The sequence below is a fragment of the Stegastes partitus genome, unplaced genomic scaffold (genome assembly GCF_000690725.1).
Source record: "Stegastes partitus isolate 25-593 unplaced genomic scaffold, Stegastes_partitus-1.0.2 Scaffold360, whole genome shotgun sequence".
NCBI lineage: Eukaryota > Metazoa > Chordata > Actinopteri > Pomacentridae > Stegastes > Stegastes partitus.
The window spans coordinates 228,386-243,213 of record NW_007578091.1 but is presented as its reverse complement, the minus strand read 5'-3'; the positions used below and the strand labels follow the sequence as shown (position 1 = coordinate 243,213).

General features: G+C 42.0%; 1 protein-coding gene across 1 annotated transcript in view; it reads left to right on the top strand.

Moving 5' to 3' along the window:
* The window catches only part of utp20 (UTP20 small subunit processome component), a 35,239-nt gene extending 20,411 nt beyond the window's left edge, over positions 1–14,828 (top strand). The window contains exons 37-61 of the mRNA XM_008284471.1: positions 7–147; positions 425–562; positions 642–781; positions 1,613–1,695; positions 1,854–2,167; positions 2,256–2,395; positions 3,457–3,613; positions 4,918–5,016; positions 5,152–5,319; positions 6,397–6,563; positions 6,650–6,797; positions 7,511–7,627; positions 7,708–7,878; positions 9,123–9,254; positions 9,330–9,440; positions 9,514–9,663; positions 9,757–9,939; positions 10,117–10,248; positions 11,572–11,704; positions 11,790–11,965; positions 12,042–12,113; positions 12,194–12,454; positions 12,549–12,675; positions 14,069–14,214; positions 14,297–14,828. Coding sequence (XP_008282693.1) covers positions 7–147; positions 425–562; positions 642–781; positions 1,613–1,695; positions 1,854–2,167; positions 2,256–2,395; positions 3,457–3,613; positions 4,918–5,016; positions 5,152–5,319; positions 6,397–6,563; positions 6,650–6,797; positions 7,511–7,627; positions 7,708–7,878; positions 9,123–9,254; positions 9,330–9,440; positions 9,514–9,663; positions 9,757–9,939; positions 10,117–10,248; positions 11,572–11,704; positions 11,790–11,965; positions 12,042–12,113; positions 12,194–12,454; positions 12,549–12,675; positions 14,069–14,214; positions 14,297–14,452 — 3,762 coding nt within the window. The 3' untranslated portion in view covers positions 14,453–14,828. The remainder of the gene's footprint in view (positions 1–6; positions 148–424; positions 563–641; positions 782–1,612; positions 1,696–1,853; positions 2,168–2,255; positions 2,396–3,456; positions 3,614–4,917; positions 5,017–5,151; positions 5,320–6,396; positions 6,564–6,649; positions 6,798–7,510; positions 7,628–7,707; positions 7,879–9,122; positions 9,255–9,329; positions 9,441–9,513; positions 9,664–9,756; positions 9,940–10,116; positions 10,249–11,571; positions 11,705–11,789; positions 11,966–12,041; positions 12,114–12,193; positions 12,455–12,548; positions 12,676–14,068; positions 14,215–14,296) is intronic.

The window sequence follows — 14,828 nt, the reverse complement described above, 5'->3', positions numbered from 1 at the left end:
TCCCAGAACGTGCAGCATGAATACACCAACGTTCTCGCCTGCCTGGTGAAGACGTTTCCCAACAAGAAGGAGTTCAGAGACCTGGTGCAGCTCACCGACTACAACGACCCCGAGTCGGACTTCTTCGAGCACATGAAGCACATCCAGGTAGGAGAAAAACAACGATTACTGGAAACAAGTTTGTTTGTATTCTCACCAAATGTTGTGGCTGTAGGAGTTCTATTTTTAGTCGATGTTGAACCCTTGAATTGGCTTTTCCATTTTGGTTGAGGTTGAAAATTCAAAAATTCTCAGATCGGAAAATGAGAAATTCTCAAAATTCAGTCAAGATAAGAAAAAACCAAACCTGAGACAGTGGAGCAACACTGCCGTCTGAAATCTCAACACTAAAAACTAAATCTAATCGTGGGTTTCTTCTCTTTAGATCCATCGTCGAGGTCGAGCCCTGAGGAGGTTGGCCAAGCAGCTGACCGAGGGCACGGTGGTGTTGACGCCTCGCTCCCTCCAGAACTACATCATGCCGTACGCCATCACCGCCCTGCTGGACGAGAAGATGCTGAAGGTGACGCGTCTTCACCTGAAGGGATGCGTTTTGTCTCTTTGCTTCGGTGTCTAACTCGCCTTCTCTTCGAACCCCGCAGCATGAGAACATGACGTCGGCGTCGGTGGAGGTGGTGGGAGCCGTGTGTCGCAGGCTGACCTGGTCCAAGTACCTCTACTACCTGAAACACTTTGTCCACATCCTGCAGACGTCGCAGGCTGATCAGAAGCTGGCCGTCAGGTTGGTGTTTGTATGTGTGTTCCTCAAACCTCTGAACTCCAGTGGTTTCTGGGTGTCCTGTCACATTTTTACTCACTGTGGGCTCATTTTCCACTAAAATATAAAATCCTGCACCTCTATAGAAGCAGCACAACTATGACTAGAAGGAGAGGGAACTCAAAAATTATACATTATAAGAGAGAGAGAAACAAAAAAGTGAATTTCTACCGAATGCCCACAGGTGATATCAACACTCAAAACCAACAGTGGCTCCATATATTATAGAAATTTTACTATTTGCATTTTTAATTTGTTTTCATACTGTTCTCCTGTCTACTTTGTGCAAACACAGCCTGCAGTTCAGCCCAGTTTAGCCAAAACATCCAGAATTTTGATTAAAAGACTGTTCATTGCAGCAGAGTCACAACTGGATCCACAGTTGCGCTTTGAAGAGCAGAATTTTTTGTTATTTACAGAATCTTGTTAGTGCAAAAGGTTTATTTGTGGGAATTTTTTTTAAATAAGAGCAGCTTTTTTGATGAAATATCTTGATTTTAAGTTTAGATTTGGTCAATATTTGCAAAAAAATCCCAAATGAGTCATTTAAGAAATGTCAGAAAGTTGAAAATCCACATATTTGTTTGGCTTTTACAGTTTCTGGCTCTGATAAAAGTGTAATTTTTGTATTTTTTACACCCACGGGCAGGTTTTTGGGGATCAGAAAGTTAACTTCTGGATAGTTTATAACTGTCTTGTTGTTGCCTTTAAATTTCCTGCATCTTTTTCCTTTAATTCGTAACAGCTAAACAGATTTTTTCCTTTCTCTCATTTCTTTTTCCTCCTTTGCTCCAGTCTGCTGGTCACTGTCCTCGATGCTTTCCATTTCGACCATCAGACCCTCAGCAGAGAAATGGAAGCAGCCAAAGCCAGAGAAGGTGAGCGACGTCATCAGACACTTCCTGTATCTGCTCATTTTTGTTTTCATTTATAGCGTCATTGAGTTTCCCTGACTGCGAGGTGTATTTAAGTCTAAAAACTAATTTCTGGCACGCTGAATAAGAGTTTTGTTGTGTATTTTAAATTGTCAAACAAGCCGGGAGTGTTGCCGTCAACGCGGACGACGAAGACGAAGCTCCAGCCGGCGAATCGGACCTGAGCGACGACGAGGAAGCGATGGAGGTCGACAGCAAGGCCGCCTCCACCAACGTCCCCATGGAAACCGCTAACGGGGAAACAAACGGCAGCTCAGAGATCGTAGTCGCCCCTAAAGCCAAGCAGCAGGCGCCTCCTAAAGTGGCCAGCGGGCTGCCGCAGAGCCGAGAGGAGCTGGAGTCTCTGATCAGCGCCATCCAGCAGACCGTGAATGACAGCGTGCTGCCTCGGCTGCACAAGTGTCTCAACGCAAAGGTACGACGTGAGACGCAAACGGTGACGGGATCTGCTCGGAAACTCCTATCAGCGGTGCAGCAGTAGAAGTATGTGTGTTTGTTTGTAGGTGAAACGAGACGAGGAGCACAAAGCGGTGAAGTCCAAGGACGTGAAGGATGAGGAGGTGGTCCGGGTACCGATAGCTTTCGCTATGGTCAAACTGATGCAGACTCTGCCTCCACATGTCATGGAGGCCAACCTGCCTGGGTGGGTTTTGGGCACTTTGGCACATTTTTACTCACTGTGGCCTCATTTTTCAGCACAATATAAAGTCCTCCACCTTTATGGGAACAGAACAACCACGACTAGAAGTAGAGAAAACTTTAAAATATATCTTCCGTGCAACATGACAGTTCTAATGCCATAAATCATGAGAAAATAAAGTTGAATTCCTTCGAGTATTTGTTTTACAAAAATGTAAAAGACCTGGACTCGGCAGGTACAACATCTTTCTGAGTGCCCACATGTGATACCAATGCTGGAGAAATATCTCAAGGCTCTACATGCTATAGATATCTAACTATTTACATTTTTAGTCTTTGTCTCCAATCTCCGTTTGAACACAGCCTGTAGTTCAGCCTAATTCAGCCAAAAAGTCCCTGAATTTTTGTCGCATAACTGTTGGTTGCAGCTGAGTCGCTCATGGCTTGTCTGTTGCACCAAAGAGCACAGAATTTTTAGTTTTTTACAGAATCTGGTTACTGCAAATGGTTTATTTTTGACAATTTTTTAATGAAAACAAAAGAACTCTTCACTATTTGATGAGGCAGGTGTTTAGGAGTACGTCCAGCGGTTTCTAACAGACTCCCGCACGCTGACTAACTTGCAAAAAATACACTAGGCGTGCAAATAAATGATGAGTGCTTGCCTGATATAGCTTCTAGCCCTAAAACGTTGCTAATAAAATTTATTTTTGCATGTTAGACAGTGTGTAGGAGTCTGATTTAAACCTTTGAGACATGGAGAACAAAGTGATTTTTAAGGAAATGTCCTGATTTTAAATTTGGGTTTGATTGTTTTTCTCTGACAAAACTGAAAGTCAAACTGGCAAAGTTGAAGGACTTTCAGAAAGTAGGAAATCTGATGATTCTTCCTGTTGCCATTGTTTTGTACTGTGATGATACAAACTTAAAAAAGACGTTCTAGTGAGCTGACCCGTCTAAATCATTCTGAATGTGTTGTTAATGTGCATCAGTGTTGTTTGGGCGATAATATAACATCTGGTTTATCACTGATGTGCATTTTCTCTCCCTCTGTGGTTTATCCAGCATCCTGATCAAGATTTGTGTCCTGCTGAGGAACCGTTTCCAGGAGATCCGCGACGTGGCGAGAGGAACTCTGGTGAAGATCATCGAGACTTTAGGCTGCAGGTATCTGCAGTATCTGCTCAAGGAGATGCAGAGTGTTCTGGTCAAAGGCTACCAGGTAGGAGGACACACAGAACACATAACAGTTACAAAGATAGAGTTAACCCTCGGAGCTCCAAAACCAAACAGACTTGAACCCATGACCGCTTGAAAGACATGTTAGCTTTTTTTTTTTTTTTTTTTAAATCAGTCAATTATGGCGGCACTATAGCTCACCTGGTTGAGCTGGCGTCCCAAGTACAGGAGCTAAGTCTCCAACGCAGCGGTCATGGGTTCAAGTCTCGCTCATGACCCTTTGCTGCAGGTCCTTCTCCCATTCTTCTCCTCCCAATTTCCTGTCTCTCTCTCTCTCTGTCCTATCTAATACAGCCAAAAAAAAGCCAACAAATCAGTAAATGACATCATTTATCAGAGCCAAAAGTGAAAAATATAAAGAATTATTGGATTTGAAAAATTCCAAAATACCTTGAACTAATGTTGTGACATGATAAAGATCCATCAAGAAAATTAGCCACCTCAAAACTTAAAATCACAATATTTAATCAAATCGCTTTATTTAATGTTTCTGATTTAAATATTTGTCGAAAATCTACCTTGTGTTCTAACCAGTTTTTGTGAAAGCAAGCGGAACGGAAAGCTATGAGTGACTCAGCTGTGGCCACGAAAATGAAGGCACTGTTCAACTTAACTGTGTTGAACTGCATGCTGCGTTTACACCAATCAGCAAAGAAACAAATAAAAAATATAAGTATTGAAATATCCATCGTGTGTAGAGACACTATTTTTTTCTAGTATTTGTAACATGTACATCTTGGAAAAACATTGTACATGTTGAAATACAGCTTCTTTTAAATGTTCTTAGGATTTATGACATTATAACTTATATTATTATTATCATTCTAAATGTCACGGTTACAAATTTGCCAAAAAGCGAACAGTTTGTTCTCATGTAAATCTGTAAAAAAAATTAAATTAAAAAAATTCTGCACTAGTCGGCACAACGATGAAGCCGTCAGTGACTCAGCTACTGACAGTCACAAAACTGAAATTCAGAGACTTTACTGGGAATTTTTAGAAAATTTAAATGATTTATGGCGTTATAAATGCACAAAAAAGACATTTTTGAGTTCTCTTTTCTTCTAGTCATGGTTGTTCTGTTTCCTTAGAGGTGCAGGACTTCATATTACAGTAATAATGAGTCTACTGTGTGTAAAAATGTGACAGGAGCATAAAACTGCTTCAGAGGGTTAACAGAGAAAACACACATCATTTAGTGTCACTATTCATTTAATAAACAACAAATATTCCTCTAAACAAACGGGGTCAGATAACCAGCGCTGTGTTGTCTGTGTGTCCGTCCAGGTCCATGTGTTAACCTTCACCGTCTACCAGCTGCTGTCTGCCCTCAGTCCAACCCTGACCTCCGGCGACCTGGACGCCTGCATGAACATGCTCATTGATGTGAGAACGCTCTGCTCCCGGTTTAAAACTGAACACAACATCTGTTTCAGATGCACTACTTTATTCTCACGCTACATTTTCATGTATATTCATCTTTACTTACCCTACTTCTTCCTCTGTGGTGCGATTGGTCAGATCTTTAACAACGAGCTGTTCGGTTCGGTGGCCGAGGAGAAGGAGGTGAAGGGAATCGTCTCCAAGCTGATGGAGGCGCGACACAGCAAGAGCATGGACTCGTACGAGCTGCTGGCTCAGTTCTGCAGCAAAGAGACCATCAGTAAACTCATGCTGCCGCTGAAGGAGGTCAGCAGGGGTTTGGTTTGATTTGAGAAACAGGGGAAGACGTAGAGGATCCATGTGTGTCTTTAAACTCACTGGATACGACTTCAGACGGATTTAAAGAGACGTGACATCAGTCATTTCTGTCTCTCAGTTCAAAATAATTATTTTTGCACTAAAGAACAAGGACAAAAGCCACCGGCAGGTTTGATAGGTGTGTGCGTTTAGCAAAATCACATAATTTGTCAGAGCCAGAAGCTGTAAAAACTGAAAGACTCATCGGATTTTGAACTTTCCGACTGTCCTTGAACTCTTCAGCTGTGATGTGCCGTTCTCTCGGCAAAGTCAATGAAATCTAATCTTTAAAATGTGATATTTCATCAAATCACATTTAAAAATTTGCCAAAAATAAACCATTTACAACAGATACTGCAAGAAACTAAAAATGAGACACATGGAATAAAGAGATTTTGATGAAATATCACAATTTTTAGCTTAAATTTGGTTCATTTTCTCAAAAGAAAGGACATCACAGCCAAGTACTTTAGGAAAAATCTTTGTTTTTACAGTTTCTGGTTTGGCTTTCTCAGCTTTGTTTTTCTTTTTGGTTCTGATTTTTACATCCACTAACTAATTTATTCATTTATCGGGTTAAACAACTGAAATCTCCTGTGTGGCCAGCTAACCAGCCTAACTAACTGAAAACACTGGCTTCTAAACACCTTGATTCCACCAACTTTCATTATAAACACAGACAGCAGTCAGTACTCGTGATGATAATCATCCATCTGCTGTGCACGTTGTTGCCGTGGCTCTTGTGGCTAAAGTGTTATAGCTCGCAAACAAACTAATTAAATTAGTAGCTACTGTAGCTAAGGCTAATTTAAAGTTGATTTACTTCTATCTTTATCTTCTCGTGCACATTTGTGGCCCTCAAAGTTTTCCTTTAAAGTTCCTTTAAAGCATAGAGTCATGAAAGTAGGGAATGTTTTCTGTCCATTTTGACGTAAACTTTAATATTTAAAGTTGTTTTTTTAATAGTTAATTGTGGTTAACTTGGTGTTAAGCTCCTCCTCGCTCCCTCTTCTTCCCTCTGATCAGATCCTGGAAACGACCTCCAGTCTCAAGGTTTGTAATCGGGTCACTGCCGTCCTGCGTCGAATCATCTTCGGCCTCCTCGTCAACACCGGCATGACTTCACAGGACATCCTGCTGCTGAGCCACGGTCTGGTCAGCCAGAGCCTGCCGCTGCTCACCAAGAGAGACCGGTACCGTCGCTCTCAGACTCAACACACACTGCATCCTGGTCGTGCTTCGTTTTTCCAGTTAATCTTATTGAAACGTGTGTTTGCAGAGAGAAGAAATCGGCTCAGCCTCCTCCAGACCCCAGGCTGCCTCCTCCCAGCTGCCTCCTCCTGCCTCCGACTCCGAAGAGAGGCGGTCGGAAAGCTCCGGTCAGCAGCCGGACCAACATGCACATCCTGGTGGACGCTGGACTCAAGGTGCTCATCCTCCAGAAACATGTTTTCACTCAGTGTCATTTTAAACCTTTAACCCTCTGAACCCCAAATGGTCATGTTATATTTAGAAAAAGTCTTGAGCTACTGATGCGTGATCTGCCGTCTGGTGGGAAAATTTCTCCAAATCTAAGCTTAAAATTGCAATACTTAATCCGAATCATTTAAGCCTACGTCTCATTTTAAATTAACAGTTTACTCTAACTAAATTCTTTAAAAAACAAAAAATTCTGCACTTCCTGTCACAACAAATGAACCATCTGTGACTCAGCTGTGGCCAACAGTCGCCTGACAAAAATTCAGAAACTTTTGAACTGGGTTGAGCTGCAGGCGGTGTTTACTCAGAGCAGATAGGAAACTAATTAAAAATGTAAGCAGTAAAATATTTCTAGTGTTTAGAGTCACCGTTTAGGTTTTTTTTCCAGTGTTGGTAACACATCTGGGAGCTTATACGAATATGTTGTATCACGTTATTTCAGGTTTTATCAGTTTTGTACAATAAATAATCCAAGAAATTGAACTTTTGTTTATTCTTTAAGTGATTTCTGTCATGAAAAAAGCATTTAGATGCACAGAAAACCTCTCTGAGTTATTGTTTGAGGTGCAGGAGTTTATGTTGCAGTGGAAAATGAACCAACAGGAGTAAAGAAAACCGCCCAGAAACTACATTTTAATAAGTTAATCTTTTGTATTCTCAGCTGCTCCATTTGAGTCTGAAGAAATCCAAAGTGACCTCGTCCGACCCTTCTGCTCTGGAGATGTTGGATCCGTTTGTTCTGCTGCTGCTCGACTGCCTCGACTCCATGCACGTCAAGGTATTGTCGGCATCCTTCATCATCACTGGCTGATTGAAACCTACTCTGGTCTGTTAAATACCTTCTTCTGCTCCTCTCAGGTGATCACTGAGGCTCTGGTGGCCTTCACTTGGCTGCTGAAGTTCCCTCTTCCGGCGCTGGAGCAGAACGCCGGCCAGCTGACCCGGCAGCTCTTTGTCCTGCTCAAGGATTACTCTAAAGCCGGAGCCGCTCGAGGGGAAAACTACCTCCTGGTCCAGAACTGCTTCAAGGTACCACACATAATAAATACACGTGTATGCTGGTGCTGGGTACATGTGCCTGAAATCATCAGGGGCCTTCTGCTCGACCATCTCTGATTTGCTTGGATGCCCACCTGGCATGGATTTTGTTCCAATTTGAAACTGACATATCAAATATTTTCTGAGAGAATCATACGTTTAAGTTGCCTGTTGACCCATTTTCAGCCTGTTTTTTTCCACACATTGAAATTTAAGGCTGTTTGAACGACAATATCTCAGAAAGTATCAAAGATAAAAGCCTGAAATTTTCACTGTTATTTGTCACGATGTCATTAAATCAGAATCTGCAGTATTGGACAAGTAGATCAAACCGTCTCTGATTATGGGTGTTCTAGAATATTTTAGGAAAAAAAATTGAAGAAGTCACGAAAAGTCCCATCTTGGAGCACAAATTAACAAAAATATTAATAATGCAGAAGTTAAATACTAATATTTTCTGAGCCACATGTAGCTGCATATCACAGTAATACAAAAAAAAACATGAAATATTTTTTTAATTGGACATATTTAGTCACAAAAATGAAAAAAATATATATTTTTACTGAACTTTTGTAACTGATTGAGCAGATATGACAGTTTCAGAATTGTTCAGTGCAGACATCACATGTTTGATATAAAAAAGTATTCTATTTATATTCTTTTTTTTTTTTATTACGATGACATTCAGCTACATATAGTTCTGAACATATCGCTGGTTGACTTTTGCAGTATCAACGTTTTGTGAATGTTTGCTCAACAATTAGATTTTTTTTTGTGAAAGCTTCATGTTTTTTGTTGTTTTTTTCCCCCCATAATTTAACTCACCCGTAATCAGAGACTGTTTGATCCACTAATCCAATATAACTGATTCTGAATTAGTGACATAATGAGAAATAACAGTGGGAATGTCAGGCTTTTATTTTTAACAGTTTTTGACATATTGTTTTTGAAACAGCCTCAAATGTCAAGCGTGAAAAAATGAGCCAAAAGTGGGTCAAAAAAAATTTTTCTGTGAAAGTATTTGATATAGTGAGCAAAAACTTCACAAATATCTTTGTACATATCCAGCATATTTGCTATTAAACAAAATCTGACAGATCAGAGATGGTTGAGCAGAAATTCCTTTAAAAATTTGATGATTTGAGATTCAATTTATCCACATTATGTAAAATCCTGAAAAAGTCAACTTGAATCGAGGAAACCGCATTAAATCAAACTTGCTCTCTCCCTCTCAGACCATCACTATTCTGGTGAAGAACATCAAAAGCAACGACATCTCCGAGACGCAGCTGCAGGTGCTGCTGGGATACGCCGAGGAGGACATCTACGACCAGTCGCGTCAGGCCACCGCCTTCGGTCTGCTCAAGGTGAGCGCTGCAGCTCCAGTTAGGAGTGTTTGTGGTCAGACCTCAGCCTGCCTGAGCTGTGCTTCTGTGTTGCAGGCGATCCTGTCCAGGAAGCTGGTCGTTCCAGAGATGGAGGAAGTGATGAAGAAAGTGGCCAAGTTGTCCGTTACCGGCGGCAACGCTATGATCAGAATCCACTGTCGACAGGTAGGAGCTCGTTCCTCCTCTCTGCTGCACGCTGGAGGAGGAAACATGTAACAGAGCGTTGTGTTTGGTGCAGATTTATCTGAAGTACCTGCTGGATTATCCCGTGGGGAGGAAGCTGAGGTCACATCTGGACTTCGTGGTGGCTCAGCTGCACTACGAACTGGACACCGGCAGGGAGTCGGTGCTGGAGATGCTGGCGTACATCTTCCAGACTTTCCCTCAGGTGAGAACGTTTACTGACATCCAGCTGCACAGACCACAGATCAGTCACAGACAGTCAAAGCTAAGTTTACTCTGGTTTTTTTTTTTACTTCAGAAACTGCTGCTGGAGCACAGCGGCCTGTTCTTCGCCCCGCTGGCTCTCGTCGTCGTCAACGATGACTCGGCTCGCTGTAAGAAAATGGCGGCCATGGCCATCAAAGCTCTGCTGGGCCAGCTGGACTCGAGCCACCAGAACACGCTGTTCTCTGTCGTCAACACCTGGCTGACGACGGAAAAGGTAAACACAAGCTAAAATCTACAAATATGTAGAAGCTCCAGGGGAACACCTCGACCACAAAGTGAATTCACATCTGCAGCTTTTTACAACTTTAGCCGATAATCCTCCTGGCATTTAAAGTATTTTGTCATGTTTTAAGTAATCCTGAGTAAGTTCTGGGTTCTGCTGCGTTCTCAGGCCGCCCTTCGGCGTCTCGGGGCTCAGGTCTGCGGTCTGTTCGTGGAGGTGGAGGAGGACAAGTTTTCCCGTCGCCTGGACGAGCTGCTGCCTCTGCTGGAGAAAGAGATCAACCCCGACAACTACATAGACGTGAGTCAGCACAAACAGTCTGTTTGTCTTTTTAATATTTTTGCCAGCAAGAAGAACAAACTACTCGTAAAACATCCACATGTTTTTAAAGCTTTTATCTTGCTCCACCTATTGGAGACTGCTAGTTCTAACTTATTTTATGCTTATTGAACGTTTGCTCAGAATCTGTTTCTGCTGATCGACGTCTGTGTGGCTGCGTCTTGTTAATGCAGATTTATCTGTTCTGTTCTGCAACCAGCAATTTGGATGTTGTATTTCAGTTTATATTTACAAATCATATGACGATGACTCGGCTCTTATTATTTCAGTATAATTTAACCAGGTTAACCCTCTGAACCTTCAGCAGTTTTGGGGCTTTTTTAGTCACATTTTCAATCACTTTTGCTAATTTTCTTAATAATATAAAGTCCTGAACCTCTATGGAAACAGAACAACCATGACTAGAGGTAGAGAGAACTCAACAGTGTTTTTTGTGCAGTATAACAGTTGTAATGCCATAAGCCATGAAAAAAAAAAAAAGAAAGAAACAACATTTCTTTGATTTTTATTTGTGCAAAAATAACAAACCTGGGATCAACATGTTCAGAAGTTTTTCTCAAGTGTCCACAGGTGTTATGAATGCTGGAAAACAGTGGTGACTCTACATCCTATAGATTTACATTTTTTAGTGTGTTTCCATACTTGTCTCCTCTCTGGTCGATTTAAACACAGCCTGCAGTTCAACCTAATTCAGTCAGTCGCTGAATTTTTGTCGCGTGACTGTTGGTCACAGCTAAGTCACGAAGTGTTTTCCAATTGTGCCAAAAAACACTGAATTTTCTCTTTTTTACAGAATCTGTTTAGAGCAAATTTGTTATTTTTTCACAAATTTTAAAACATGTATTTAGAGTAAAATTCTTTTAATAAAAAGTGACAATTTTAAGCTTAGATTTTATAAATTTTCCCCATCTGAATGGCACATCGGAAAAGTCAGAAAGTTGAAAATTAGACGATTCCTTCTGGGTTTTTTTCAACAAATTATGTCACATTGGACATTTTTTAACGAGAACATACTTTTCAAATCTGGTGGCAGGTTTTCAATTAATAATATGATCAAATATGCTGCTAATACTTGTTTTTTATGTTTATTTAAGGTTAATTTGGGCTAAAAAGGCCAGCAGGTGGAGCGCACTCTGAGCAAATTTAGTTGATGTAGAGATAAAATTCAGATTTGTTGGTGGAAGAGTTCAGTCGAGTTGGTTTACTTCAGCCCCAACCAAAGTGTTATCAGCAGAAGGAAGGAGGTTAGAAGTGCATTTTTAAAAGCACACCTTTCTTTCTCAGATTGAGGAGGAGCAGGAGGAGAAAGGAGCCGACAGGCTGCTGTTCACTTATCTGACCCTGATCAGCAAGCTGAGCCAACACTGCGGCCTGCTGGAGCTCAGCAACCCTCACGACACGCTTCACCTCCTGTGGAGTAAGAAACCAGCCTCCTCGTGCACTCAGATACACTCAGCTGGATTCCACACATGCTCACTAACTTTTACTCTTCATCCCTTCAGCTCACATCGAAGCCCACCTGCGCTACCCTCACTGCTGGGTCTGGCTCAGCGCCTCGCAGCTCTTCGGTCAGCTGTTCGCTGCTCAGCCGGCCGAGCAGCTCATTTCCGTTTGGCGAGGGGAAGGAAGCGCTTCGTCTACAGCCACTAAATTCATCACCAGCAACCTGGACAAGAAGGTGCCGCCACGTTTTTCTTGACTTAATTCTGCATCTCATTGTTTAAACTAAACCCAGCTTTTTTGTTTCCCTCCAGATGAGAGAGCTGGCGTTGTCCTTCTGCCATCAGCTGCAGTCCAAGTTCCTCGACACGGCGTCAGGAGAGCAGGTGAGCAAACTTCACCTCAAACTGTCAACTTAAAGCATATTTTTCTTGGTTAACACGTTTTGTTTTCGCTTCACTTCCAGGTGATCAAGAACCTGCTGTTTGTCAGCAAAGTGATCTACCTGGTTTCCCCCGAGTCGGACGTCGCTTCTCCTCAGGAAGAAGTGAAAGAGGAAGGTGAGGAGAAGGAGGATGACGAGGGAGAGGAGATGGTGGAGAAAGAGAAGGAAGAGGAGGAAGAAGAGGACAAGGACGACCGGCCTCCGTCGCTTCTGTGGCTCATGAAGAAACTGTCTCTGATGGCGAAGAGAGAAGCGGCGCATTCGCCCAAAGTTCCCCTCAAGGTACACGAACGACCGGTTTATCTGCCAGCCGATGACTTTTAAGTGTCCAAGCTGTGGATCATTCATGTTTTGGTGTCTGTGTTTTGTCCCGCAGAGAACATGTGTGTTTAAGTTCCTGGGAGCGATAGCCATGGACCTGGGAAAAGACCGACTCGGCCCGTATCTGACCACCATCATCACTCCGCTGTACCGAGAGCTGGACAGCACGTACGCAGAACAAGGTAACTGCTGCAAACCTGTCTTAGAGTACGGTCTCCATCCAGGTTCTAACTCTCTGAACCACACAGTTTGAAAGGAATGCTGTCTTTTGAAAAAATAAAATAAAATTGACACCATTTATCCGAGCAAGAAACCGTAAAAACACAAGGAAACGTCCGATTTTAAACTTTACCGACTGTCCTTGAACTACTCATCAGTATCATGACAGGGAAATTAACCAAATCTTTGCATCATAACGTTATTTTTCTAATTCTACACTCTAAACTTTAAAAACAGGACGAATTGCTGGATTTTTTTTTCAAAGTTTTAATGCGTTGAACTCCTTCTCTGTGACATTAAAGCCTGTTTCAAATCATGATATTTCATCCAAATCACTTTGTCGTGAATGTCCCATTTATAAAATTGCCAAAAACATAGTTTGCATTAACCAGACTTTGAATCTTTAAAACTGCTAGCCGATTTGAAAGACATCTTTTTTCAAAATTTGCCAAAATTTCAGCGTTTATTGGAGTGAAAAATTGTAAAAAAAAATCTGTTTTAAAAAATGCAGGATCTTCTTTTGACGACTCATCTGTGATATATTGTTCAGACAGAAAACGAAACTAAACCTAAGCTTAATATCGTGATATGTCAACAAAATCGTTTTTTAAAAAATTTGCCAAAAGACAGCCACCTGCTGAAACATTCGAAAAAATTTGACTTTTCGACTGAACTGCAGGCAGTGTTTATGAAGAGCAGACGGGTGGCAAATATGGAAACAAATGAAAGTGTAAGAAACGTCTAGAGTAGCAGTCCCCAACCACCGGGCCGTGGGTCATTTGGTACCGGGCCGCACAGAAAGAAACAAAACATTTTATTGTTTTTGGGTTGTTTTTTTTTTCCCAGCACAGTCTACAGGGTGTTTTATTTTGAAAAATGACGAGCTCATCTTTCCGTCGCATCCGTCTGCGCTTGTTTCTCGTGCTTTTGTGTCAGTTTTTATCCGTTAAACGAAGCCGTCAGTCTAACTAAAATTAAGAAAAAAACAAACATCTCAGCTTCTTTGGAAAATGGGAGAGACTCGACGCTGAGATGGAAGAAAAAGCAAGCACGTATTTAGCAAGTAATTTTATTCATTTATGAAAATTTTTAATAGAAAAATGTATTTATTTTTGTTACGTGCACGATGACCGGTCCGTAGAAAAGTTTCTTGCTTGATTTGTAGTATTTTATCTGTTGATCTGCACAGAACACGTTTCTGAGTTCTTTCTACTTCTAGTCATGGTTGTGTTGTTTCCATAGAGGTTTAGGTCTTTATATTGCAGTGAAAATGAACCCGTAGTGACTAAAAATGTGACAGAAACTACATGGGGTTTACTACTTTATCGATGACTGCTCTTGTTTCTCTCTGTGTAGATTCCACACTTAAGAACTTGGCGCAGGAGCTGATCGAGCTGCTGAAGAAACAAGTGGGACTGGAGAGGTTCTCTTTGGCCTTCTCTGCCGTCCAGAAGGAGTTCTCCCAGAGGCGAGCGGCCCGCAAACGACACAGAGCCATGCAGGTACGAAAACACGAACACCGAACAGCGGCAACCTGAATCTGCCATCATCAGTCGCCTCACACTCGTCCTCTGTCCTCCCCAGGCGGTGGCCAACCCCGACATCGCCGCCAAGAAGAAGCTCAAGAAGCACAAGAACAAAATCGAAGCCAGAAAGAGGAAGATCGAGTTCCTGCGGCCGGGTTACAAAGCTAAAAAGCACCGGAGCCACGCGCTCAAAGACCTGGCGATGGTGCAGTGAGCTCCTACGAGGACGTTAGCTGACTCACTGGATGCTGCAGATGTAGAAGTTTGACCTTTTAGTGTTACAGTCTGACTTTTAACATCTTAATTAGCATGCCGGTTGGTTAAAAAAGGAAACAGATGCTTCACCTTGGCGCTGTGCCAAGTGTGTGAAGGAAAACACACCTAGTTAGAGATGCAGCATCCTCGTGTACAAGGAGACATGAGATCCTGTAACAGCTGCCGCACAGCGGGGCGTCTCTGTGTCCCTGATGACTTTAATTCCTGTGAATTGCAGATCAAAGCTGAAACCTATTTTTTATTTTCCTTTAGTGAGCTCAGATTTATATCATGTGCAGTTTAAATGTACAAGTTTTTGTAAATTAAAAAAAAAA